Consider the following 24,780-nt stretch of genomic DNA (forward strand, 5'->3'; position numbering starts at 1 on the left):
AGCCGAGGGGATGTCTGCTGACACACCGATTGGCTTTGGTCCTATTTATCATGGCTTGTAATCTAGATGATGTCTCAGTGGTAATGGTCTTCTCTGAATGTATTCTTTGTGATCAGCAAGACCAATGTGTGGAGCTCAGGTCTGGGCATTTTGATCCCCTGTTGGGAAAAGAAATTACTCATTGAGAGTCTCACATAATTACTGTAAAAGACTTCTTCTTTCTAGGTTTTGCTGGGACAGCTTAGTTAACTCCTAACGTTGTTATTGGTTTTGACTTTTATTGTATACATCCAGTGAGGGAAGATGAATATAGCTTTTTAACAAAGTTAATTTAAGAAGGGCTTGATTATATCCTCTACTTAAAACAAATTGAGTAGTAGTGAGAAGAGGAAACAGTGGCTTTAAAAATGCAAACTGCATGCATAATCTATTTCCCCAGTTCCAAGGCAAACGCTGTTATCTGTTCCTTGCTGAATAGCACCCCAGCCTGCTTTAGATAACGTCTGATCTAACGATAATATATCTGCGCCGTTTCATTTCCAATTCAACGAGTGAGCAAGGAACAGCGTTTCTTTATAGGACTTAATGACCTTAAAGCCCTTGGTAACTTTGATATTACCATAAAGAAAGAAAATAGCGGGGTTGTTTGAATTTTGGACGCAGTGGATGTTCTCTCTGGCAGCGTGCCACCGCGGCGCTGCCGGTCAAGGCAGGAGTGAAATTGCTGACAGGCCAGGAAGGGACGTCGATAGCTCTGCTGTCGGCCGCATCTCCCGTGGTTTGGGCTTTGTAAGTAGACAATAATTTGACAGCAAGAGGAATATTACCCTTGTTTCTCTGGATTAAGTGTGAAGTGAAATGTAGTGAAGTACTTCCTTCTGTTTTGAGAGGTACCACACACACACACACACACACACACACACAGACACACACACATATGTTGGCTCCAGATTTATTCTTTGGTAGTAACTTAGATGTACTTGTGAAGGCATGGTGTTGAAACAACAATTTATTTGAATACTATTCCATCCAAACAGGAAGATTCCTCACCTACAAAACTCTCAAAAGCTTGTACTTTAAACAGTAATCTGCTCTGTAAGTTGATGTAATTTCCATTCTGCATGTGTTAGACAGAGGGAGCTTCTGGATATTGTCTTTAAAATACTATTCTGTCATAATGAGGCTTTTGCATAGACCTGAAAGCCAGAGCCCTTTCTAGCGAATACAGGAACGGTTTGGAGTAAGTTCAGGCTTTGTAAGATTTGCTTTTCACGAACAGAGCTTTGGCTCAGTCCTGGAGCAGAGAGCTGGCACCTCGAGTCACCAAACCTCAGCAAAAGCTCAAACTTGAGCAGTTCTATACCCAACACACACTCTTTAAACTTGAAGTTTTAGCTGCAATTTCCCAAGCATTGTTGAAGATGTTTGACCGTATGTTACAAAGAAATGAAAATAGCAGAAAACTCACTGTTTGTCTTGGAAGAAATAATTAGAGCACATTAGTTCAATTACCCCAGCACTTTGAGTGACTTGTGTATTTTTTGCTGTAATTATAGTGTCATTAAAGCTGCACATCCTGTAGAAAAATAAATACAGTGCCTTACTGAAGCAGCTCTTCAGGCAGTTCTTGTGGAGCTGCTGCATTGGAGAGCAGTGTGATTTGATCAGTGTAGCTTCTAACCAGTACTGAGGTTATGTTGCTGTAACGACTCACAGTCTGTGTGCAGGGCTGCAAAGGGCTTGTTCTAAGAAAGTGGAGCAGTAATGGATCCACGCTGGGCACACAGGTTAGAGCGTATCCTTGGTGGAGCAACTAGGAAGCATAAATTCCCCTGAACTCAAAGATTTTTAATCTATTTTTTCTCTTAAGCTTACTTGGTTGTCTTTGCAGGTACTTTGTGGCAATGACTGAGGCTTCATTTAACAAAATGAAATATTCCTTTAAGTTACTTGAGGACTGGGGTTAAGTGGTGAATCAGTTCTCCATCCAGCTCTTTCACGCTGCCACCCCGGAGGCCTCAGGAGCTGTTCTGGCAAGTCACAGTCTCTCCTCCCAATAGCTAGGAGAGATTTGGTGCCAGAGCATCCTAAAAAAGTCCGTGGCAATCCTTGCCTGGTGCTAGCTGTTTCCTTTTATCCTCCAAAACTCAAGAACCTCTATGTTTCCCATCCTGTACATTTTTGCCTCTAATATGGGAAAGAAAAGTAAGTCCCACCATCCTTGAAAGGCTACTATCCTCTGCTAGGAGTCTCTTCTGCGCACAAGGAAGCCAAACGTGATCAGGCTGAGGTCAGCTAATGCCCAGGCAGTGGCACAGGTTGGTGGTCCCTCCTTAACTGTCAGGCCTGTTCCCCATCCTGACCAAAAACCAGCTGGTTTAACATGTTTGCTTCTAGATAAACCCACCCTGGTCATTTCATACTGGTATCACATCATCCTGGGGTTTCTACAGTGACACAGCTCCATGACGTATTTTTTCATTCCAACAATTATTTTTTTTGACAGCTAGAGTTATATCGACAGGTCCAATACTTGACACCTCTATTTTACCTCCTTATGGTCTTTTGGGTATGAGTTTTGCTGTAATTATTTTCAACTGCCACTACAAGCTTTCAGGTACTGGAAGAACCGAATGATGCACCTTGGAACACATCATGGAGCCCTTAGAAAATGTGCAAATTGGGCTTTATCTCTTATTTTCCCATACAATAATTAACCAGAGCTGGAAATCGGTATTTTAGCACCTCGTTTGCCAATTCTCTTTCCAGCTACAGGCTGGCTGACACTGCTGAGTTTCTGTGTGTGGCAATCATAGTGAACTGCTGTAAAAAGCACATCTGGATCAGATGTATTCGTGTATAAACCAATGCTGCTCTTCCCTATGAAAATACAAGCCCTTATGTTTATTTTCAGAGGACTTGGTTTCATAAATTCTCCTGTAATTTTTCATCTGCTTGGTTTTTGTTTGGTTTCTTTTGGTCTGTTTCCAATGTCAGCAGTTTGTAGGGGGCCACCCAGGAAAGTGAGATCGTTTCTTGCCCGTTTCACACATCGCAGTAGCAGAAAATGGGCAGGACAGTGGCTCGGTGCTAACACAGCAGCTCGCGATCACCCAGCCACGCCTGTTAGTGGCATGTAGAATTCAATTTACTGTGCGCAGTAATTTCCTTTGTCTATGTGTTTTTAGTGTTCATAGAATCATAGAACAATTCAGGTTGGAAAAGATCCTTGGGATCATCAAGTCCAACCACTGACCCTACACTACAAGGTCACCCCTACACCATCTCACCCAACACCACATCTAAGCGACACTTGAACACATCCAGGGATGGCGACTCAGCCACCTCCCTAGGCAGTCTGTTCCAGGGTCTGACCACTCTTTCATTCCACTGTCTGACCAATCTTTCCATGAAGAATTTCTTCCTAATGTCCAGCCTAAACTTGCCCTGTTGCAGCTTGAAACCCTTCCCCCTGGTTCTGTCCCTAATTCCCTGTGAGAAGAGACCAGCACCAACCTCTTTACAATGTCCTTTCAGGTAATTGTAGAGCATGATGAGGTCCCCCCCTCAGCCTCCTCTTCGTCAAACTGAACAGACCCAGCTCCCTCAATCGCTCCTCATAAGGTCTCCTGTTCATGTGGTTTTAATGCAATAAGCACTTTAGGCCAGGAACAGGAATTTATGGACAATTCCTTTTTTAACTACTTCTTCTTTGCTTCTACACCAGGTGTTGGGAGCTCTTTTATTCCTCTGTGACCGCCACCTTTATGTCCTGTGTCTTGCCATTCATTTCTTTGTTCGCTCCTGACCAAACACCTCCCATCTCTTTCAGAAGCAGAAAAAACATATCAATAGAGAAACAGTGGTTGAGGTTATTTTTCCGTTCAGGTATGATGGAGTTCAGTCTCTTTAGAATATATGCATGAGCTAATGAGTTATTACCTTATATTTAATTACCCTGATGCTGTACATGATTTTATAGTATTGTAATCGGATCATTTTTAAGCTTTCAGACAGGAGCAAATAGCTGTGGCTTCTTCAAAGATTTGGAGTATGAGCTGGCTGCAGCTGGGTGCACATTTTATCCATATTTGAGGAATCAGAAAGGAAAAAGGGTGGTTGCGATTTTTTAACAGCTGTTAACAGCTAGGTCTTTGCAACACACGTGTAGAGACCAGCCGGAACACGACACGAGCTGGCCTGCCTCGCAAAGCACGTACATTCCAAGCAAAGTGGACAAGAAATGAACACGTTTGGGTTTTATCAAACAAAAATGGTCTTTATTTATACAGTAGCTCTGCCGTGAGCCTGCCCCTACCCCCAGGAATTGTTATGCCCACAGAGGGGCTGCCCTGGGATTTGGACCACCTGAAGGAAGCACATTCTAAGTCTGCTTTGGCTGAATCCAACTCCTACTTCTTTCTCCCTGTGTGCCATTTTTATTCAAACACAGTCCGCTGGCGAGACTGAAATAGAGCTTTTATGGCAAATACGCTTAAAGGAGCAAAAGTGACCCTGGTGCTCTCAGCCCTAATTGTCCATAATTGCACAACAAACGAGAAAATGGAACAGTGTAATAAGATTCTGGAGTAACACTCGGTGATTTCTGCACTTTGCACATTTGCCATCTTCAGATACTGTATTTCTTCTAAGAGTAAAGAGAAATAATTGCCTAAATGCAGGTCTGTGCTGGCTAAGGACTGTATTGTAGAAAGCTGTAAAAGAAGATAACTGGAAAAATAAAGCAATGGAAACAGCACTTCTATTCTGGTAAAGCTTCAAGTCTACTGGAGTAGGGCTATTTATATGGCATATATCTAATGGATTAAAGTCTCCTCTTCAAAACCTGTGTGCTTTATCTTGCAGCGGCACACCTCTCGATAGGACTTTTAAAGCCTTTAAAAATGCAGATGCGGGGTTATCGCGTTGCTCCCAGTCTTGCCCAATTTGCCAAGGTATTGTCCCTCGCCTTTCAGAAAGATTGGAAGTGCTCCCCGACATCGGTCATTAGTGCTTCGGTCTCTTCTCAAAAGTCCTGCAGAGAAGAGGAAGAACGAATCATTTACACGGGGATGTGTCACACCTTGGGGACACTTTGCATCAAATATTTTTACAGTGCTCCCTCCAGGTTTTCCTCACCTTTCTTCTTTCTAGTGCCCCTCGTAGGGCTGACAGGGATACCTACTGCTTTTAGTGTCGCTTGTTCCTTAATTGAAGAACAAATAAAAGAAGGTTCTCTACTTCAGAGGAGAAATTTCCTCAGCTTTGCCTTGCTACATTAATTTTTTTTTAAGCTCTTCTGAAGAAACCAATCCAACTTGACTAACGATGGTCACTCCTCCTTCAGAGGGAAGACCCTGTTTCCTGGAACTCAGTGTCTGAGGAGATTTCCAGGAATGTGCTGCATATAAGATGCACACGGTTTCCCAGACTCTACACATTGATGTATGACACCATACTCCAGGAGTAACTGCAACCACTTTGCTCTCCTTATCAGAATTTCCACTAACACTTCCAGACTTATGACTCTCCTGACAAATCTTCTCTTAGTTACAGCAATTTTTATTTTTTTTAAAAAAACACATGAGATTACAAGCTTTTAATACCAACTCTCACTTGAACAGCACTAGTTCTTCATTTTTCACCATGCAAAATTGAATACTTTCTTCATTAGGAGTACTATTTAAATTTTAAAGGTCATCTTTATCCTCTTTAAGGGCAAAGAACAAAGTTCTGGGCTTGTTTAGAATCAAAACCCCCAAATGTTGCAAAAAGACCTGGACAAAAACTTTCAAGTAAAAAAGAGGGAGTTCTGCCACTAGAGTTTTGCATGGAAAAAATGGCTGGGTTTGTGCATGTCCAAGCCAATCCAGCAGATTTATTTTATTTTTTTTAAAATATTATTAAGACACACAAAACCTTCTTTGTTCATTGACAGGTGGTGCAGTATCTGCAAAAGCTTTAACTCCTGCTGTGGAGTGAGATGGGATCTTGCATCCACGTGCATGTCTGGGCTGAGGAACACTGACTTCTTTGCATGTACTGACTAGCTTCTTTCAAAATAACTGTCTTAGAAAAAAAATGGTGCAAATTGGAAAGTCCCTCCACTACCTAATCTTATTATTGCTAATACCAGCCAAGTATAACAGACCCTCTGAGTTTTGTGATCTAAATATATTGAAAAGCAAATACGAAGAAATGGCAACAAAAATATTTGTAATAGCTTTCATTTCTCTAATGAGTTTCATGGATCTTTATGCATTCCTGGCATGCATTAATTGACCTATCCATTATTAATACTAGGCTAAAGATTAAGGAATAGCAGATAGTAGGAACAGTAGATTCAATTATGGACAAAAATATCTTAAAGAAAGAACACACTGGAGAAGCTCAGCACCCAATAACTAATCACTATTCAGTTAATTTGCAGGTTCATGGAAGGCAGAATGACCTGGAAAATATATGAGCAGCTCCTCTGGGGACCTGCACTGCTCATCAGCCCTGTGATGCAACAGGTGTATTTTTTTAATCACTTTTAGGAAAACATTTAAGTCATTTTAGCTAAACTTCACTTTTTGGTTGAAGGTGACTAAAACATTGTATGTTTAATTCCAGGACACTGTAAAGATGAATAATTACTTACTTAATGCCCACCAGTGTGATTACTACACAGTAAGTCATTCAAAAAATTGTGTTTTCTCTCTTCTTCACAGTGCTGTTCATACAGCAGCAGTGTGTGCGGGTGAAGCCCTTTTAAAAACTTGCATTTAATAGCAGTTCTCAGCAATGTAACATCTGCCTAACTCGTAAAAAAGTCCTTCGCTGCCACCTAAGAACGTACAATAACATGACCTGTTAGGGTGAATTAAAAGGTGAATTAATACCTTTAATTTGAAGCCTTTCTACTGACTCTTTTAATCTCCAAATCGAATACATAATGTCTTTGTAAGGAATGCTGGAATGCAGAAAGACAGAACACATTTAGTCACATTGTCTTCACAGAAAATAGGAAAAGTTTTGTCAGGAAAGAGCAGGCATCAAAAAATCATTAATCAGAAGTTCGTACTTGGCCTGACTGGCCCCTTTGTCTCAGCTACTGTCAAGCAAATCATAAATCCAAAATTTTGAAGTTTCTCTTAAAAGCATTAGGAAGCTACTCCTGCAGTAAGAACTCCTACCTAATCTGTCTAGGAAAAAAATACGATTTCATTCTGAAAAAACCCTGTAGAGTGAGAGCAACCCATATTTTTTTCTACATAGGATGAAGATATTGGCTTTAGGGGAAAGTTCAAACTTTTACCAGCTCCTTTAGAACATATCAACCTGCACAACTGAGGTGAATACACCCTTGCTTGGCAAACATCTGCTAATACAACTTTTCACAGGTAAAATGAACTGAAATTTAAAATCTAGTTTTGCACAATTGCATATAAATATCAGTCCTCAGAGAAGCTGTGTGTATAATGGCACTGGAGCTTTGTGGGTAGTTTTTCTTTTTGGTTTCCTCCCAAGTCTCCTTTAAATTTAACAGAATAGGCTTAGGAAGATGACTATGGGAGAGCAGTTGAGTGGCAAAGAGTATTCTTTAAAAAATTCTAACATGAGAAATACAAAAGGTGAGGAAATTGAGGAAAAAATTTGTTGTGTCTTCCATCGCCGGAAAAACTCGGTGGGACTCACTGTGGCTTTGGATGACGCTCTGTCTGCAGAACAGCAGCTTTATTGGGATGACGGGATTTGCACGTACGGGGCTTCTTGCCTTTGTGAAATCCTGTCTTGCTGTGAGGGTGATCGCAGGCTGCAGCAGGTTGCCCAGAGAGACTGTGGAGCCTCCAGCCTTGGAGATACTCAAAGCCCAAATGAAAACAGAACAGACCGAAACCCAAGGATGTGTGATGGGGAGAGCTGAAATGAATGACTGCAGTCCTTGAACGGCAAGCAGAGCTCCACAGCTTACTTAGGGGCTTTTCTGTCTTCGTTTTTTAAACAAAAACACAGTTCTCAAAGTGGGAAGCCCAACCTGCAAGAAGCAGCCTCGCTCACCTGTCACTTTGGGAACAAGTGCTGGTGCTTGCTTCTGCCTTAGAAGTCCTCATCGCAGGGTGGGTTGTTTGAGGAGGAGCACGAGGAGCGGATGGGAATGATGGACTTTGGCCAAAGCAATCAGTTTTCTGGAAGATGTATCTGACCATGCCTTCAGAGACAAAAGTGAAACTGAGCCTTCGCATCAACGTTACAGTAAAATGATTTTTCCCAATTTGAACTGCATAATGCTGTGATTTATAGAATTAATATATTGTGCAAATGTGCCCTGGACCTGAGGCAACACAGATAACAAAGATTTGTCCTCAAACCTATGGGAACCATAACCACAGATTACGGGGGAAGCTTTAACTAATTTCCCCAACGTTACTAAATTTAAATCATCTTCGGATAAGAGATACTTAAACGTCCTTTACCCTTGCCATCCAGAGTGTATTGCCCTTGTAATAACAATAAGCTGTCAGCTGAGATTGCTGCAAGTACTACAGAAAACGGTGTGATTTTGCTTAATGATGGGCAGGGAAGATTGCAAAGTGCTATTAGTGGGCTTTGAGGCGCTTCACAGACGCCGCTGCCTGTTAGCATTGGAATTCAGAAACGATGGCTGTGCTCACGGAGCCTCATGCTAAATGAAATGAGCTTAGATGACAAGGTGCATGTCCCCAGAATGTCTGTGATCTGTTTTTAATAGTGCAGAAAGGCAAGAACCTACAACACCCATGATTATCAGCACTGCTTTGCATTTAGTGCTGAATAATAGGACCGATAAAACATAAAACAGCGATTAAAAAAGAAGCATCGACATTTATCATGGACACGTGTACCTGGACAGGGAATAGAAGTGGATGTGGGAGATGACTCCTGTGCCTTCTGCAGTGAGAAACACTTTTCACTTTCTGGTCTTCACACTCTTGACCTCCCTAATGCTGTTTCTTTGCCTTCTTTTGTATCTTACCTCCAACACGTTCTTATTCTGTCCTCATTTAAATAGCACAGAGTCCTAGAATGAAACTATTTTACATGTAAAAGCATGCCCCCTCTGTAAATATAGAACTTTATTTATGAATAGGTAGACATACCAGATTTGTCTATAGTATACGAACGTGATTCTTGAACCAAAATTTCGATAAAGTGTTAAATAAGATTAGCGAATAATTTAATCTTTCTTTTTAACAGATGCATATGAAGATGGTTTATATCTGCTAACATCATTAACTGCTAATCAGGTAATGATAATTATATTTTTAACTATAGGTATTCTAATTTGGGACTTCATAATGCCTAATATCCCACCCTAACATTAAGTTGTATTCACAACTGAAGCAACTGCAAGTAATACAATTAAACCCTGTTAAGAGCAAATTTAAAAAGGATTCTGAAGTTACCAATTACAGTGTAGTGTTAAATCAGGTGTACATTTATGGCACTGCAATTTCTGATATAATTCTGAAAGCACCGTTTTCTTTCATAAATGGCTTCTATAAAGTGAAAGCACGTATCAGCGCAGAACATCTGGAGCACGTGGATGGGTCAGAACAGCCACACAAAGAAAAACAGCCCCAGCTTCGGGGGGAGATGGACGTTGCAGAGAGGAAACCTCAAGGGCAGGAGGCTTTGACCCTGCCTTCAGCTAGAGAGAAATAGCTCCACCCAGCAAAGAATTTACGCTTCTTCTCAGCAACGGGCACCTAAAATTGCTCCTGGTCCATTTTGCAAGTTCAGAGTTCTCCTTGCTGCTCTCTGCCTTGTAGCTCAAGCTATGTTGCTGCTCCGACAACAAAGAAAAGGTTGCAGGGTCAGAAGCAAGGCATCTCTGTCCACAGTGACTTGCCCGTAGTCACTGAATGTAATTATTGTTCACAACCTTGGTTCCTGTAGGAAGCAGCACAAGACAGTTATTGGCAAGCACAAAATAAATCCTCTAACACGGCAAAATGAGGAGAACAGGTCCTGCCCCTCAGGTGCCTTCCCAGGTGAGGAAGTCGATGAACAGGGGCATTTATTTAAGTGCTGACATTCCTAGGATGTCCAAATTCAATTTTTATCATAACCAGTTGAATATCTGGAACTGAATTAGATTGTAATTATATGGACTTCTGGTTTAAAAGAAATACTTTTTCTGTTGTAATAGAAAACACACTTTATGTCATTATTTTTTCCAGGGTGTTGGAATGCCCTCTAATTTTACCCGGACTGTTCTCTCTTCTCATTTAATTCTGTCTTTGTCAAATAGTTGGATGTTAATTGCTAAGGAAGAGAAGCTTGTTCTGATAATATTCAGTATCTGCAGTTGCAAAGAGATTATAAATAAATGCACCTTGTCCTGCTCTTAGAAAAAGTTGATCAGGAAAAAACCAAACTAATTAAAGAGTCTTGAATTGACCAGGAAATGAGGAATACTCACACTAAAAGCAATACCCATTAAGCACCAGATATACAGAATTATATCACAGCACATTTGTATTTCAGGTACGGTCAGGGGTCTGTGACAACGTGTAGAGTTCAGATCCAACAACTGCCTTTTTTTGGAATTCTTCAATAACACAACCCAAGAAGCACAAGCCTGGGAAAGGCTGGGAGCTTGCGTTCCAGCATCCCCAGCGAGGTGACAGCTCTGCAAACGTCATCCGTGCCAGGTGAGCAGCTGGAGGGCATTTTTCAGAGTCCTGCCCCTGAAATAATCAAAGGGTGACTGACCTTAAACAGATTCCAACTCAAAAAAAACCCCACAACCCTATGGAAACAATAATGAAATTATCAGTGTTTCCAGGATGTATTTTGGGTCAGAACTCAGGTCTCCAGGGTTAGTTTCTGCAGGATCCCACCTAGTTGGGAAGACCAGGGGATGGAGGCTCTCCTTGACCTTTCTTTTGTTGTTAATATATTTATAGAAACTTTTTCTTATTATCCTTAACCATAGAGGCTAGATGAACTTCAAGCTGGGCTTTGGAGCTTCTAATTTTTTTCCTACATAGCCTCACAGCATTTTTGTAGTCATCGTGAGTTGCCTGCCCTTTTTTCTAAAGGCCATAAATCTTCTTTACCTCCCTAAGCTCCCTGTTAAGCCACGCAGGTCGTCTACGCCTCCAGCTGGATTTACGGCTAACGGGGATGACCCGCTCCTGCACCTTCAAGACCTCTTTCTTAAAGAGCGTCCAACCTTCCTGAACCATCCCTGGACGTGTTTAAAAAATGGTTGGATATGGCACTTCAGGGGATGATTTAGTGTTAGGGTGGCGCAAAGTTGTAGGTTGGACTTGATGACCTTAAAGGTCCTTTCCAACTTTTATGATTCTATGACAGCAGCTAGAGATTTCAGTGATAGCTTTGTAACAGCACACACTACATAAATAGTGGATTTTACAAATATTTCCAGTTCTCACGGACTAAATGGACGCTCACATTTTTTGCCTGTTGGAAGACGTCACTGTGTGGGAGGCTGTGGAAGACGCGGTGGAAGGGTACAAGCAGCGAGTTTTGCAACACAAGCTCTCCTCCTTTCGCTTCGACCTTCCTCCACAAAACCACTGCGTTTTGAAAGCAGCTCTTTCACCACTGAAAAGAAGCACCCGCTTCAGCTGGCTTACAGGAAACCTGCCACTAATTGGTGCTGGAAGGAAATTATAAAGCTGATGAACTTTTTTGGTTTTCTTTGGGTAAACCAGGAAATTTTGGTAAGACGCTAGAGCAGGCATGAAGAGTGTACGTTCCTCTTTACATCTGCTGAAAACACCAATCTCGTATTGCTCTGCGGATTAATTCAAGCTTTGTGGTTTTTCACTGCTATTAATAATATGGATATGTATTGCAATATGAATTTTTGAATGATGATAATTAAAAATTAATCCAATGCGCTACAACACTTCGAATTACCCTGTGTGGAAAGGTTAAGTTAACTACACATTTGGTATATGCTATATATATAATTCATAGATGCATAAGTAAGTGTATATATTTACACACACACATACTCTATATATTCTTTAAATTATTAATATTCTAAATCCTATTATGTAAAATAAGATGTTTTTTACTTACTGTATGGTTATTCTCAAATTCAGAACAATTTCGGTTGAATGTTTAATGCATATGAGGCAGTGTGCACATTATAATAATTATTTAATAAGCAATTTAGAAATGCTCTCTGACCAGTGGTTCTCTTTCAACAACCTCATGAGACCCTTCGGGCAGATAAAGCACACCATTGACTCCCACTGATATAAACTCCATATTCAGGGTCAGGCCCTAAAGCAGCTGATACTAATACATTCTAGCTATTTTTAAGAACTGAAGCAATTTGCGTTGAGCACTCGGTGGAGGAAAGGCAAATAAAAGTGACATTCAGGCGGGATGGCCAGAAAGGATTTGTTTAAAAACTTCGTTTGCCATAAAATACCTCCAAAATTCCACAGGGGTGGAGGAGAGAAAAGAATCTGGTCGAGATGAGTCCCTCCAGGTCTGTGGGCTTTCTTCACTGGAATGGGAAGAGCCGAGCTGGAGGATCTGCTCTGTAACACAGAAAACCTTCAACGTCTACGTAAATTTGAATATCTGAACCTGGGGCTCATCAGGACGCGGCCACAGGAAGTGGAATTCCATCCGACGGGAACAGGACTTGATGCAGCAGCCTTCCCTTCCAGTCCCCAAGTTTGGGGACTGATCAATTCGCTTTGCAAGAGCTGGTTAAAAAAAAAAAACCACACGTGTGTCTGGTTTTGATATTTGGATAAAAGTCTAGGACTGGGGAGTACGATCTGATGTTCTGAATCCAGAAGAGATGCCGCTGATGAAAAACGACAGAACTTTGATGGTTTCTGTTATTTTCACATGAATATGAACGTAATGGGGAGTCACACACCGTGCCCTGCGGGTGTGATCGTTGACATGAAGCCTGAAAATGTAAATTTGAGAGTTGGGCTCTTTCTCAAGCCCAACCGCATGGCTTCATTCATTTTGTTACTGCTTTCACTAATATATTTAATCCTCTTGGTTGTTTTTATTATCAATCCGTGCCTTTTTTTTTTGCTCCTTCATATTTTTTTGCCCCTGGGGGCTGTGTGGTGCCCAGCCCTCCCCGGCCGGTATCTGGGTGTCTCGGGCAGCCCCTCCTTGGCCTGGCAGAAGCTCTGACATCCGAAGGCTAAACCGCAGCTCAACGCTGGCTTACAGCAGGGCCTCAGTCAAAGGTTCTTCTGATGTTTCAAAATTCTACAATTCCCTCGTCTTAAATAATGAATGAAAAGGAAATAGAATTTTTCTGCACCGCATATACAAGCTCTCAGGTTAATTTGCTGTCATCCAATATTCCCGGGTTCGTTTTCTGTTGCAGAAGGCAGTGATGCTCGGGAAGCGTGTTTTTTATTTTTCATACAGGGCAGCTTTTGCCTCCTCTACAAATTTCCATCTGATTCCTTTAATGAAATATCTCTCACAATTGAGCTAATCTCTCCCTCAGCTACTTCTTCTCTCATTTTTGCTGCCAGCCTTTGCCTTCCGTTCAGCGCTCTGTGCTGCTATGAGGCTTGAGAAAGTGCTTTTACAGGTTCTACCTATTCCAACTCTAACTTTAGAAAACAAAGTATTTTCATGCCGCCTCTACACACTGCGGTTTTAAAGGGATCTAAATCAGTTCTGCCCTCTTTTGCAACTAGAAACATTTTCAAATGAAAATTGAGACATCCCATCCTTCAGAGACAGCCTCATCTCTCACTCTTCCCATATAACGTTACAAGCAGGAAAAAAAAGTTTGCCTGACTTTGAGATCTTGCCCACAGCACGAAAGCCTTTACCAGCCTTTACCAAACATCTATTTAGGTTACGATGTCCTATCTCTAACTTGAATAGAATAATTCCTTTTCTTGTATTTAACTTTTGATCAGCTATCTACCTTTGAACTCCTGGAAAACTACCCCCTTCTCGTTATCCTTGTCCCATTTCTCCCACAGTTCTTGTGTAACCGCACCCTATAAATAAAAATAGAATTCTTTTAGGTGAACACATTTTTTTTTCTCCCCATAGGGATGGTTTCAGTTGCTCTGTCCCTTTGTTTTTTGAATATACCCACTACAGAGATCTGGGGTATAATGCTGTAAGGCCATTTGTACGGTTTTTAAATTAAAACCAGTTCTGTGTATTTTTTTTTTTTAAAAAAAAATAGATAAACTTTAAATCCAATGTTTATATTCGATGTTCATCTCTCTCTTTTCGGCTTCCCTCTGCTCATGCAAAGCATCCCTGGTGATGAGGGAGGGAAGCAAATGACAAGCAGGTTGTTTCGGGTTGCAGCAGCCTTTGTGTATAAAGCAGAAGCTTTTCCTACTGAAATACCTGGACGGCTGCGGTGCCAGAGAGGGAGGGAAAACCAGCTCTTAAGTTGCTCAAACAGAACTGCTGGAGTAAGGCCACACGTAAGTCATTTTGTCACTCAGCCACTTAACTTTTGCTGTAGGTACTGATCTTAAACCACCCACGTCTAGGACCTACAGAGAGCTCGAGTTAACAGATTTTCAATATTCATCTAGAGCCTATATAAAGTTGCAAATCTATCTTCAAATCCTCCCATGTTAATAGTATCAAAATAACATGTTTACAGAAATAATAATTCTTTTTTTTAAAAAAATTACATAAATCAAAAATCAACATGATAAAATTGTGGCACAGTCTGAAATTTTTCTGATTTTTTAAAATCTCAGCAGTGTATGATTTAGAACATTCCGAACTATCAATTAGCTTGTTTTAATTACGTGCATTGATTTCTTGCTTCAGCATAGATGCAGATAACAATCTCCCTTATCAACACGTGTCCCTAATTCAGAACAGAGAATTGAATTTCTGTATTCACAAAGCATGGACTAGTCAGCAGTTATCAGTCCCCTTTTCCCAAAATAGTTTCAAACTCTACAGAACTAAGTGATTTACAGCTCACGCGGCACACCTACAAAGATGTGTTTTTTCTTTTAAAATATCCTTGTACATCACATAACCCACCCCACTCCTTTTACTATTGTATCCCAAACAAAGAGAAGTATTTTCTTACCCAGTGTGCATACAGAAATTAAAAAAAAAAGTTCTGCTGCTGCAATAACCCAATGGTCTGGCTCATTTTGGGAACTATTGCTCCACAGATTAACTTAATTTTCCCTCTATTGAGTGGCAAGTTCACAAGGGAACTGGAACATTAATGAAGGATGGCTCATTAATGAGAGATCTGGCATGAGGGAGAGGTTCTTTACCACCAAGGAGAGCTGTGCTGGTTTCTCTCTGTCGGTGTTCCCGAGGACGCTCAGCTTCTTGCAGGCTCTCTTCGTCTCAGCATGTTCTGCACAGCAGCACCTAGTGAATAAAGCAAAAAGGCATGGTTTTAATATAATAATCCAAAAATAAAGGACATTAACGGGATGACCCTAAAGAAGGATCACCTTATTGGAACTAAAAATACCTGATAAATAATACTGCTGAGAGGGTGAGGTGAGGCTTGGGAGAGTCTGGGGCTGCGAAGTTCAGTTAAATCCTTTCTTTGAGCATCTTTTCGCTGGTTTTATTGTGCACTGAAAACTCAAGAGGCTGCCAGTTCATGTGCCTTCCTTCACTGGGGAACCTCGGTATGCTTTAAATACACATTAAGTGGACTAATACAGCTCAACTACGGCAGTGCTGGGTAACATCTCAGTCAGAAAAACTTGCCCCTCCATCTGAAGGCTGTAAAAAGTGCACGACCATGTAAGGAATGTTGATTTGTGGTTATAAAAAATGTCCACAGTTAAAACATTTTACCTCACCCAGTGATTTTTTACACCTGCTTGTAAACGTGATTTAACCAGGCTCATTTTGAACAGAAGCTGCGAGTCCCTGTATATTATTTAATAACAGGGAGCTTGAAGAATACCTCAGATTTTTTTCTTTATTAAGGCAAAAAATAGGTTATTTAATGCTACGAGATCAGCTGAATGCATGTCTTCCATGGGATCCATAAAAATATCCCTGCGTTTGCTTGGGAGTTTTTTGGACTTGGATTTTTTCCTAGGTTCTAAGTCAGGCAGGAGTCCACCGAAATATCTGGAATTACACTGAACCAGAGGTAGATGCCCACGTCTTTTCCAGCAGTGGATTATTCCGGCTGTTTCTCCAAGTTTGTTTTTTCTCATCTGTGTCCTGACATCTCTCAGTGCAGCATTCCCCTTACTGGATGTATCTTATGCCCCGTTATACTGATTCCCAACAAGCTTAAGGTTTTGATATTTCTTCAGATATTTTTATGCTTTTATGACTTTCAAAAACTGAATATTGCCATCAGCCAGTGCAGGCTTTAGCTGGCAGCGTCACATGCATGACCAGCGTGATTATTTAAATACTCTCTCCTAGAAAATAGAAGCATTCATTAATATCTTATGAGAAGAATTTGGGGTCAGGCTTTTTGCCTCTCATAATGCATTTTAATGCATTTCTTATTGAGTCTTCCATTACAGTGCTAGAAAGGTAATTCATACTTTCCTTCTATTCAATATTTCCTTGCAAGAGAAGCAGAAAAGCTGGAATTCTTTACCTGCTGCCAGATAATTCCGATGAGATTTGTTTTATTTATTACTAATAGATGTTAGATAGGGAATATACTTTCCACCATACCATAAAGCATATTTATGACAATGCAGATACATATAAGGGTCAAAAAGGAAATAATTATTTCCGTAAATAAAGAGGGAGGAAAACCAAAAGAACCTTTTTTCTTAATGACTACGCACTGAAAATGTCAAACTTTGAGGCTATTTATTTCCAACACAGAGTGATTTAAAGTTCCTTTACATATTGGGTAAGGAATCATAATATTCTTTTTGTTCTTGTTGTTGTGTAGAAACAACATCCCAGAGATAAAATATTTTCAACTGCTAAAAATGTGGCTTTCATGTATAGCATATACCTATACAGAATGTGTCTATTATGATAAATATTTACAGTTGTGCCTCTACATATTCTGCAGAACTGATTATGTCTTGACAAAAGAAACTGTTTTTCTTCTTTTAAATATATACCCCATATAAAAAAGACAACGTATTGTAATGTGCTTTCCAGCATCTATGAAGCATACCATTTTCATGCATTCTGTAAAAAGTGTAGAGATTGTGCACATTGTTTCTGATGGATATTTATGCTACCTATATGCCCTATATTCACATACATATCTTTCCCACTATCCATTTGACTGTGTACCTGTGTGGATATAAGCAGTGTGCTTCCCTTCTGGTTTTTTGAGGCAATTTTAAATAATTATGAAATTTATTACCACTAGTAGCAAGGCTTAAAGTACTTCATTTTTAATATTCTGGTAACAAAGCAAACAAAATAAACCCTTCATTTCCTATAGCGCGATATCTTTTTTTTAAAACAAAATGATTTTTTTTTTAATAAAGTATCTAAAAAAGAAAAATCCTTTGGTTTGTTTCGCTGTCATGTAAAAGCAAAAAGCAGCAGCCCTGCACTTATTCCGAAACGTGTCTGAGAACATCACCTCGGAGCTGAGGTGCTCACCGGAGAGCGTTGGGTATTTGCTGTGGATGACAACAGTTGTGCTGCAGCAAACCCACAGCCAAACAGGGAGAGAATTCTTGTACATAGTGAGAAACCTTAACCCCTCACTCCCTTTATCGCAAGTATCATGCTTTTACTTATATTTAATTTCTAGGTACCTTATGAATACGTAACAGGATCCACGGAACAAAACAAGTTTCTCGTGCAAGGTGACCAAGTGGTTTCTTGGTTTAACTTTTGGGTACGATTAAAGCTTTTAGTGCTGTCTTACTGGAAGAGCACAGACACAGTAAAATAGATGAGATGAGGAGGCTGAACCCAGGTGGAGCCACCCGAAATCCCCAGGGCACCCTACATCCCCACGGGGCAGCTGGGAAACCACATCCCTGAGGCCACGAGAAGGTGCATTGCCCTGCACCCTGACATCTGCACATGGGGGAATGAAACACATTTTGCACGTAGTTCTGTGGAAAAATAGGAAAACCAGGAAAACCTTTCGTTTTTTCCTTTCAAACTCCACGTCATGTATTTTAACAATAGGAGAAAAGGCACTATTGTTGAAACCAAAGAATTTCAACTTCCCAGTTGTGTTTTTTTGTTGTTGTCAACTTCAGAAGTTTCCAAACCCTAACAACATTACTTCAAAAGCGTTTGGTTTAAATGTAAGCTACGTAACGAAAGAACATCTTTTAAGAATATTTTCAGACACATTAAAAAAAACCCCAACCCAGCAAGCTTACAGGAGTGACATCTTGACAAACGACGAACCAAAGAAGATCCGGCCGCCGAAATAAAGTCGGTGGGGAGAGTGACACTTCCTTTCCCGCTAATTGACAACTTGGGAGACAAACACATGAAAAGAAATACGTTACGGTATTACTCCGGTGTATACGGTCTGTCAGAAAATGCCGCCTGTTTATTTGAAATAAGCATTCATTTTGATCTCAGGCAGGGTACAGGGACGAGCTGGGGAAGCAGAAGGAACCCATCCGCGAGGGCTCGCAGCACAATGCGCTCGGAGAAACAACGTTTGAAAGCCCGTTAGTCAGCAGAGAGAGAACCTGAAAAGGCAGCAATTTAAATATTTTTAGTGCTCTGCAGCTTCTTTCTGATTTAACAGCTTTAGTGGGGCTGCATATATTACAGACAAGTTGGAAAGAACTTCATGATGGGAAGCCGGGAGAATAATACGTAAAAGGCATGGCTCGGCCCCTCGGGTGACTCTGGATTTGGGAGAGCATAATTCAGAACAGAAACTGCCTCCAAGAGGTGTGTTTGGAGAAAAAAAGTCCAGCAATCTGACATCTGATGTCAAGTACTTCAGACTCAAGCAAGTCACACGAAACTCGTTCCTTCTTGTGGAAATGTGGAGCTCAGAATCTCTCAGATCATCCCCCAAAATTTCTGTCCAGCAACAGGAGCACCTTTCATCTGAACAGTCCACACCAGATGCAAGTCTAGCCCCAAACCGCTAAAAAACGCCGCGTATTTTGAATGGAACTAGCCCCTGCCAACACATTCCTCATTAGCAGGTCTACTGTAAGAAGATCTACTGGCTCTCAAAGTCCTGCCGTTGCACGCATTTGTAAAGATAAAATTAAGGACTCAGGGAAAATGGAAAAGAATATAATAAATCTGACTTCCTGCAACTTATTATGAAACAGATGAAGTATTACTACAAGATAGAAATGCGAAAGAACTAAAATATAAAAAGTGCAGAGAAGAAAATATGACAACTAAACTTCAAGCATGGCCTAATGACTTTATGGTCACCCTCCTACCCCAAAGTCAAAATACCAAGATTTTAGGGCATTCAGAGTCAAATCAAATTCACTCATAAATTCAATTCCATTAGCCACCTGGGTTTCAGACCTCTTCTCCAGTGGTCTATGGAGCAAATATAGGGCGAGCAGTCAGGGGGATAATATCTTCTGTGAAAAAGTTTTCCTGCTCCGTACTTCTCTCTTCCAAATTTCCATAAACATGAAATAACGTGTTGCCATACTGTTATCATACTAAAAGTTATCATTCTAAAAGTTGCATGTGCTATTCATTTCTCACATAGCTGATTGCGTCTTCATAAAATTTGCAGAAAAATTAACAAAAGTCCGATATAATTGCTCTTTCCCTTCCTAAACGAAGCCAACCAAACAGCTGAGGTGAACAGGTTGACTGAGGAGCAGAGACTAAGTGAAGTCTGTCTAAGCTCGGCTTAGCAGGGATGTGGCTTCAGTGTATCTAAAAATAGGTCTATATCAAGTTAAAGATTGCCTTCTCTTCAAAATTTATACCTATTAGAAAATGACTGAGAAGAATTAGCCACAGCAAGCCACCAGAACAGATAACAGCAAACGCCATTTCACTTGGCTCGTTTGACAGCCTAACGGCAAAGCCATCCACAACAAAATTATTGTCTAATTTAAAAGGTTTCTACAGGAATGAATGAAAACCACATGCATTTGGATGGTGACAAGTTGGTTTAACTTCTCTAGATGGATATAACACATCCCTCCACCTCCATCAGCCTTCATACAACACCCTTTTCTTTCTTGTGGGAATTTTCCACTTCTAGTTTAATGGCATTTTCTGATGGCAAAGGAGGAGGAAAAAAATCATTCCACCACTGTCCCTTAATAACTCCTGAGTACTGGCTAAGCAGTAGCCTGCCTTGAGATACTCTAGCTTTTTCTCATTTTTCTTTTCCAAATAACTTCTACAGAGTTAATAAATAACTGCAAACATCAGTGACCACTAAAAATAAAGAAAAAAAAGCCACACATAAGCCCACCAAACGACAACAAACCCCAACAGTTTTCGTGTATTATTGCAGAACAGCTTCAAATCCCTTACGTACACGAGTGAGGACCGGCGCTTAGCCCCTATAGCAAAATCCATCACACAGCCTGGCTGTCCTCAGGCATTTCTAGCACGTGCAGGTAAAATATTGATAAAACATCACTCGGAATGCTGGAAATCCTCTGTCAGCTCCCCCAAACTCTTGCAAAAAGGCCTCCTGGGCAGTAGCTGGTATGAAGAGCAAAGCAGTTCTCTTTGCCTATCACTGAGGGTCGAGCCAGCAGCCACATGATTTGAGTGGGCTAGAAAATGAGTGTAGAAATTAGTGACATGAATCGAAATTCAGCCTCACAAAGAAAGCTGAACTTGAAATTTGAAGCAGCACCTGGAGGAGAAATGCAGACCTTGGAGAACACGTCTACTTCGTATTGAGTTCTATGAGCAAAAGGTCTGTGCAAGGTTATTATGCTGAGTCTTTGGTTTTGGTAGTAATAAATGCGACTGCTTTTCTCCTACATATGGTGTTGCTTTCTTTTTTGCTTTCTTTCTGTCAGTATTGTGAAATCAGCAATTATTTGGTAGGCTTGCTATAGAGCTCTCTGATCATTCCACTACTACAGGTGCCAAAACTTCTTGTCTTCTGTAAATGACACAACGTTTGAAAAATATTGGGTATTTTATTAATCCTCTTCTAATGCATTCTTTATGCAATCATGAAACAGCCCTAGGTTTTACATGCTACACTAGGAATTTTGGCTAAAACGACTACAAATCAGATTAAAAGAAATTTAAGATTAATGGCAGTCTCCTACTAGATATTCTTAAATAATAAAAAGACATAGGAGAGGTGATCCTCTGGCGAAACTAAATCTGGGACTAAATAATATTTTTTTTACCAGTAAATTTGTATTTTTACCCATACTTCTCCTGGAAGAAGGAGTGATGGTCCCTAGTCTGAGAAGAGAAAATCTACAAGAGAAAAGCCCTTTTCAGAGCAGGGAGCCTGCATAAGGTGTGACGTTACCCTGTCGATGGCAACAGGGACTATTTCTGAAGCCCCTGGGCAGAGGCGTGTCTGCACAGACGTCCTTCTCAGTCAGATCTCTGCTCCAACTTTTTGCATTTCCTCTCTTCACATTCTTTAATGAGGCAGATTTGTACAACTTCATTTTACAAGTTAGTGTCATAGAATCACAGAACGGCCCTAGGCTGGAAGGGACCTTAGAGATTATTTTTAATCCAACCTCCCTGTCATGGGCAGGGACGCCTCTCAACTAAATCAGACATGGTGGGTGTCCTTGTGCTCTTCTATTTGTTTTCCTTGAATTTAACAGTTATACTCTGCCTATCTATATCAAGAGGGAACTTAAGAATTGTACCTTTTCCATGCAAGAACAGTGGTCTGGCAGTTTGTTTGGGTTTTTTTTTCCACACTTTTATTTCTCTCCATCATAAAATCAATCCTGCATGAACTTATCACCACTGGAGACAGTAACAGAGAATAAAATGCACTGATGGAAACTTTAGTGCCAAGTTTCCAGGTACAACCAACCGTCATGGCAACATCAGAAATGCTATAAAATACACCTTGTTTACGGGAAAGCTGACAACATTTTTGTTGTCCCTATAATCTCTGTGGGACACAGCTGCTCTGAGTAGTTTTGATGACTTTGCCAAAAGAATTATGAAAACTTAAGGGAAAGGCCACCAGATCACGTGCTTTGCATCCAAATACGATGCATGGGGTGCTTAAGTTTGCCATGTACATTATTTGCTACAGTGATAGCAGAAAATAACAAATTATTAAATATAAAGACAACTGCATGCCAAGTTCTGGGCACTTCCTACTCAGGCTCGGCTATTATGTATTTTATTTGGCTTTGCAGAGAATTTTGTTTGGTCTACTGCAGAAATACCATCATCAAATATTAATAGTTTTTCCCTATTCATAGTCATATGTTAAGTGTTTGACTGTTTTCCATCATCCTAATGAACTATTCTGAAAGGAAAGGATTATGAATTATTTTCGATGATGAAGCAATATTACACTCATAGCCAAAAACTAAGTTCCATTTCTGGAAAAGCACAATAGAGAGTAAGTCTACGTGATTGATGGAGAAATGTTAAGGCTCTCAATGTACAAATGCAACTTGTCAATCTTTTTCTTTTTTTTTTTTTTAAATATCAGAACACTTCAGATATTCTTGTATCTTCTTCATACAACGCAAAACCCACCCGAACTTGCATGGGAGGCAATTAACAATAACGAAAGTTACCTTCAATTTTGAGTACATTGTTTTTAAATGCCACCCCACAGAATTTCAGGTAGCTCTTGAACACTTCAGGTGAACAAAAACTTCATTTTCAAAAAGGAGATGGACAGAGTCCATCACACAGCATGAACTTCTGTTTGACTTTGCTGCAAATTAAAAAACTTACTCTGATAGCAGAAATCATGGTTGACTTTGAGAAGGTGAATGCATAACCATAACATGGATAGGAAGGAACTCAACCTCTGAATTGATCCCAAATTCTGGAGATCTACATCACACCTGGACTTCATGGCTTCTGAGGTTTTTTTTACGTGGATGCATCTAAAGACAACCAACAGAAGACAGATTTCATTTGCAAAGTGAAGTTTAAACAGATCTAACTTCTCATTAACGTGGAAGTATTTCCTTTCTGAAATGCTTTTAAACAAAAGCTGCCTACAGGAAAAAGGACACAGAGACGTTGTTAAAATTAAGACATTCTTTCTGTAATACTTCAGAGCAAATTCACGATTTAATCAGTGCGACTGTTGCTGCTATCATGCTTCCACGGTATTTCAAAAGGAGTAGATGGCTGGAAAAACCCTCAAGAATTATTGCTAACAAAAATGCGGTGTAGAGTTCTTGCCAACTACAAAAGTAATAAAGTTTGAAGAGGATAATACAACAAATGTAACGGTTTGCTTTGCATCTTAAACAGATAGTGGAGCAACTAGACGCAATATATTTAGCAGCTAATGCACTCAGCACTATGTAAATAAGAGGTTACTGCAGTATAATTTAGCGCTCTAATAAAACTAACAGATGACCAAATTACGTCTCTTTTACTCACTCCGTTGGGTGACATTCTCCCATAGAAGTCAGGGGGCTACTCCCATTAATAACACAACAATGAACTTGGGCCACTAGAGCCAAACATAAGCCAAAACACGACTACTCCAGGCGGAACAACTGATTTGGGGACTGGGAAGAGGATAGACCAAAGATCCCCAGTGTAGACCAGTGGTCGCCTGTCCTGCAGGAGAAGGCTCTGGTCCCTGGCCTGACCCCTCATCCCGGCCCTCGGTACCTTCAGTTCAGAAAGGAAAGAGCTGTCGTAGCACGCCGAACGACGAGCTGGAGATAAGCAGCCACCTAACGGCAGCAGCCCGGGGTTAGGCTGAAATTAAACAATCTCGTACCTAAACGCTCTCTTTCTACTCACGTGAAGAAAATCCTCTCGACATAATTTAATTACACCTAAGAGGACATTATGCCACTGCATAAGCAAGAAACTCTGAGAACACTGTGTCATAGCTGATGACATTATCTGAGTCACTTTTGATGGGATTAATGTTGTTTAGGTAAGCTGAAAAGAATTTCACTGCACGAGACAGAACAGCAACAGAACAACAGGTCCAGAGGGTGAACAATGCTGTTCTAGGCAAAGGCGGATAATTATGAAATGTAATTATACTTGGAGCTTCTCAGGGAAAAGAGCAAGACTTGATAAAGATTTTAGCGCATTCTTGTTGTTAGGAAAAAAAGGACGTTTCAAGGAAATTAAAAACATAAGCCAGCGGTTTTTGCAATGAGAGTCTGAAATGCTGAATCCTGGAATTATAGAGGTCATTTAAATGTATGAAAAGATTATTTATTTCATCTAACCTATACCCGTACAAATAAAAGAAGAGATAACGTGCATACTCTACATTGGTGTGCATAATACTTGTATGATTGGAATTTTAGAATCTGTAACTATTCCCTGGGCAAAATTAACACAGACCCTCGCTCCTGCTTTGGTGGTGACTTGTCTTCTCCACGTCACTTGGAGGCAATCCCACCACTTCCCCAGCTGCAGTAAGCATGGACTGGATCTGGCCTGGATGCAACTTTCTAAATGTGGCATAATATTCTGAAACAAATTAAGTGAAAAAAATCCTAAGAGAAAGGAATAGAGGTAGGGAAACCCATCTCTGCTACAAACACAGGCTGAGGGAGCTGGGATTGTTCAGATGAAGAAGAGACGACTCCGGGGGGACCTTATCACTGTCTTCAGGGGCTGAAGGGACCTACAGGGAGGCTGGGGAGGGACTTTCTACAGGCGTGTCCACATATAGGACAGGGGGAAATGGGTTTAAGTTGAAGGAGAATAGATTTAGATTAGTTC

General features: G+C 40.6%; 1 protein-coding gene across 1 annotated transcript in view; it reads left to right on the forward strand.

The window, feature by feature from the left end:
• Positions 1–6,672, forward strand: part of LOC104278218 (sucrase-isomaltase, intestinal-like) — a gene marked incomplete at its 3' end in the record, with an annotated part of 33,701 nt that extends 27,029 nt beyond the window's left edge. The window contains exons 26-32 of the mRNA XM_009875125.1: positions 683–789; positions 1,280–1,431; positions 3,889–3,920; positions 4,014–4,115; positions 5,348–5,445; positions 6,431–6,515; positions 6,616–6,672. Of these exons, the coding sequence (XP_009873427.1) occupies positions 683–789; positions 1,280–1,431; positions 3,889–3,920; positions 4,014–4,115; positions 5,348–5,445; positions 6,431–6,515; positions 6,616–6,672 (633 nt within the window). The remainder of the gene's footprint in view (positions 1–682; positions 790–1,279; positions 1,432–3,888; positions 3,921–4,013; positions 4,116–5,347; positions 5,446–6,430; positions 6,516–6,615) is intronic.
• Between the last annotated feature and the right edge of the window lie 18,108 nt (positions 6,673–24,780).

The sequence above is a fragment of the Apaloderma vittatum genome, unplaced genomic scaffold (assembly GCF_000703405.1).
Source record: "Apaloderma vittatum isolate BGI_N311 unplaced genomic scaffold, ASM70340v1 scaffold11048, whole genome shotgun sequence".
NCBI classification, from domain to species: domain Eukaryota; kingdom Metazoa; phylum Chordata; class Aves; order Trogoniformes; family Trogonidae; genus Apaloderma; species Apaloderma vittatum.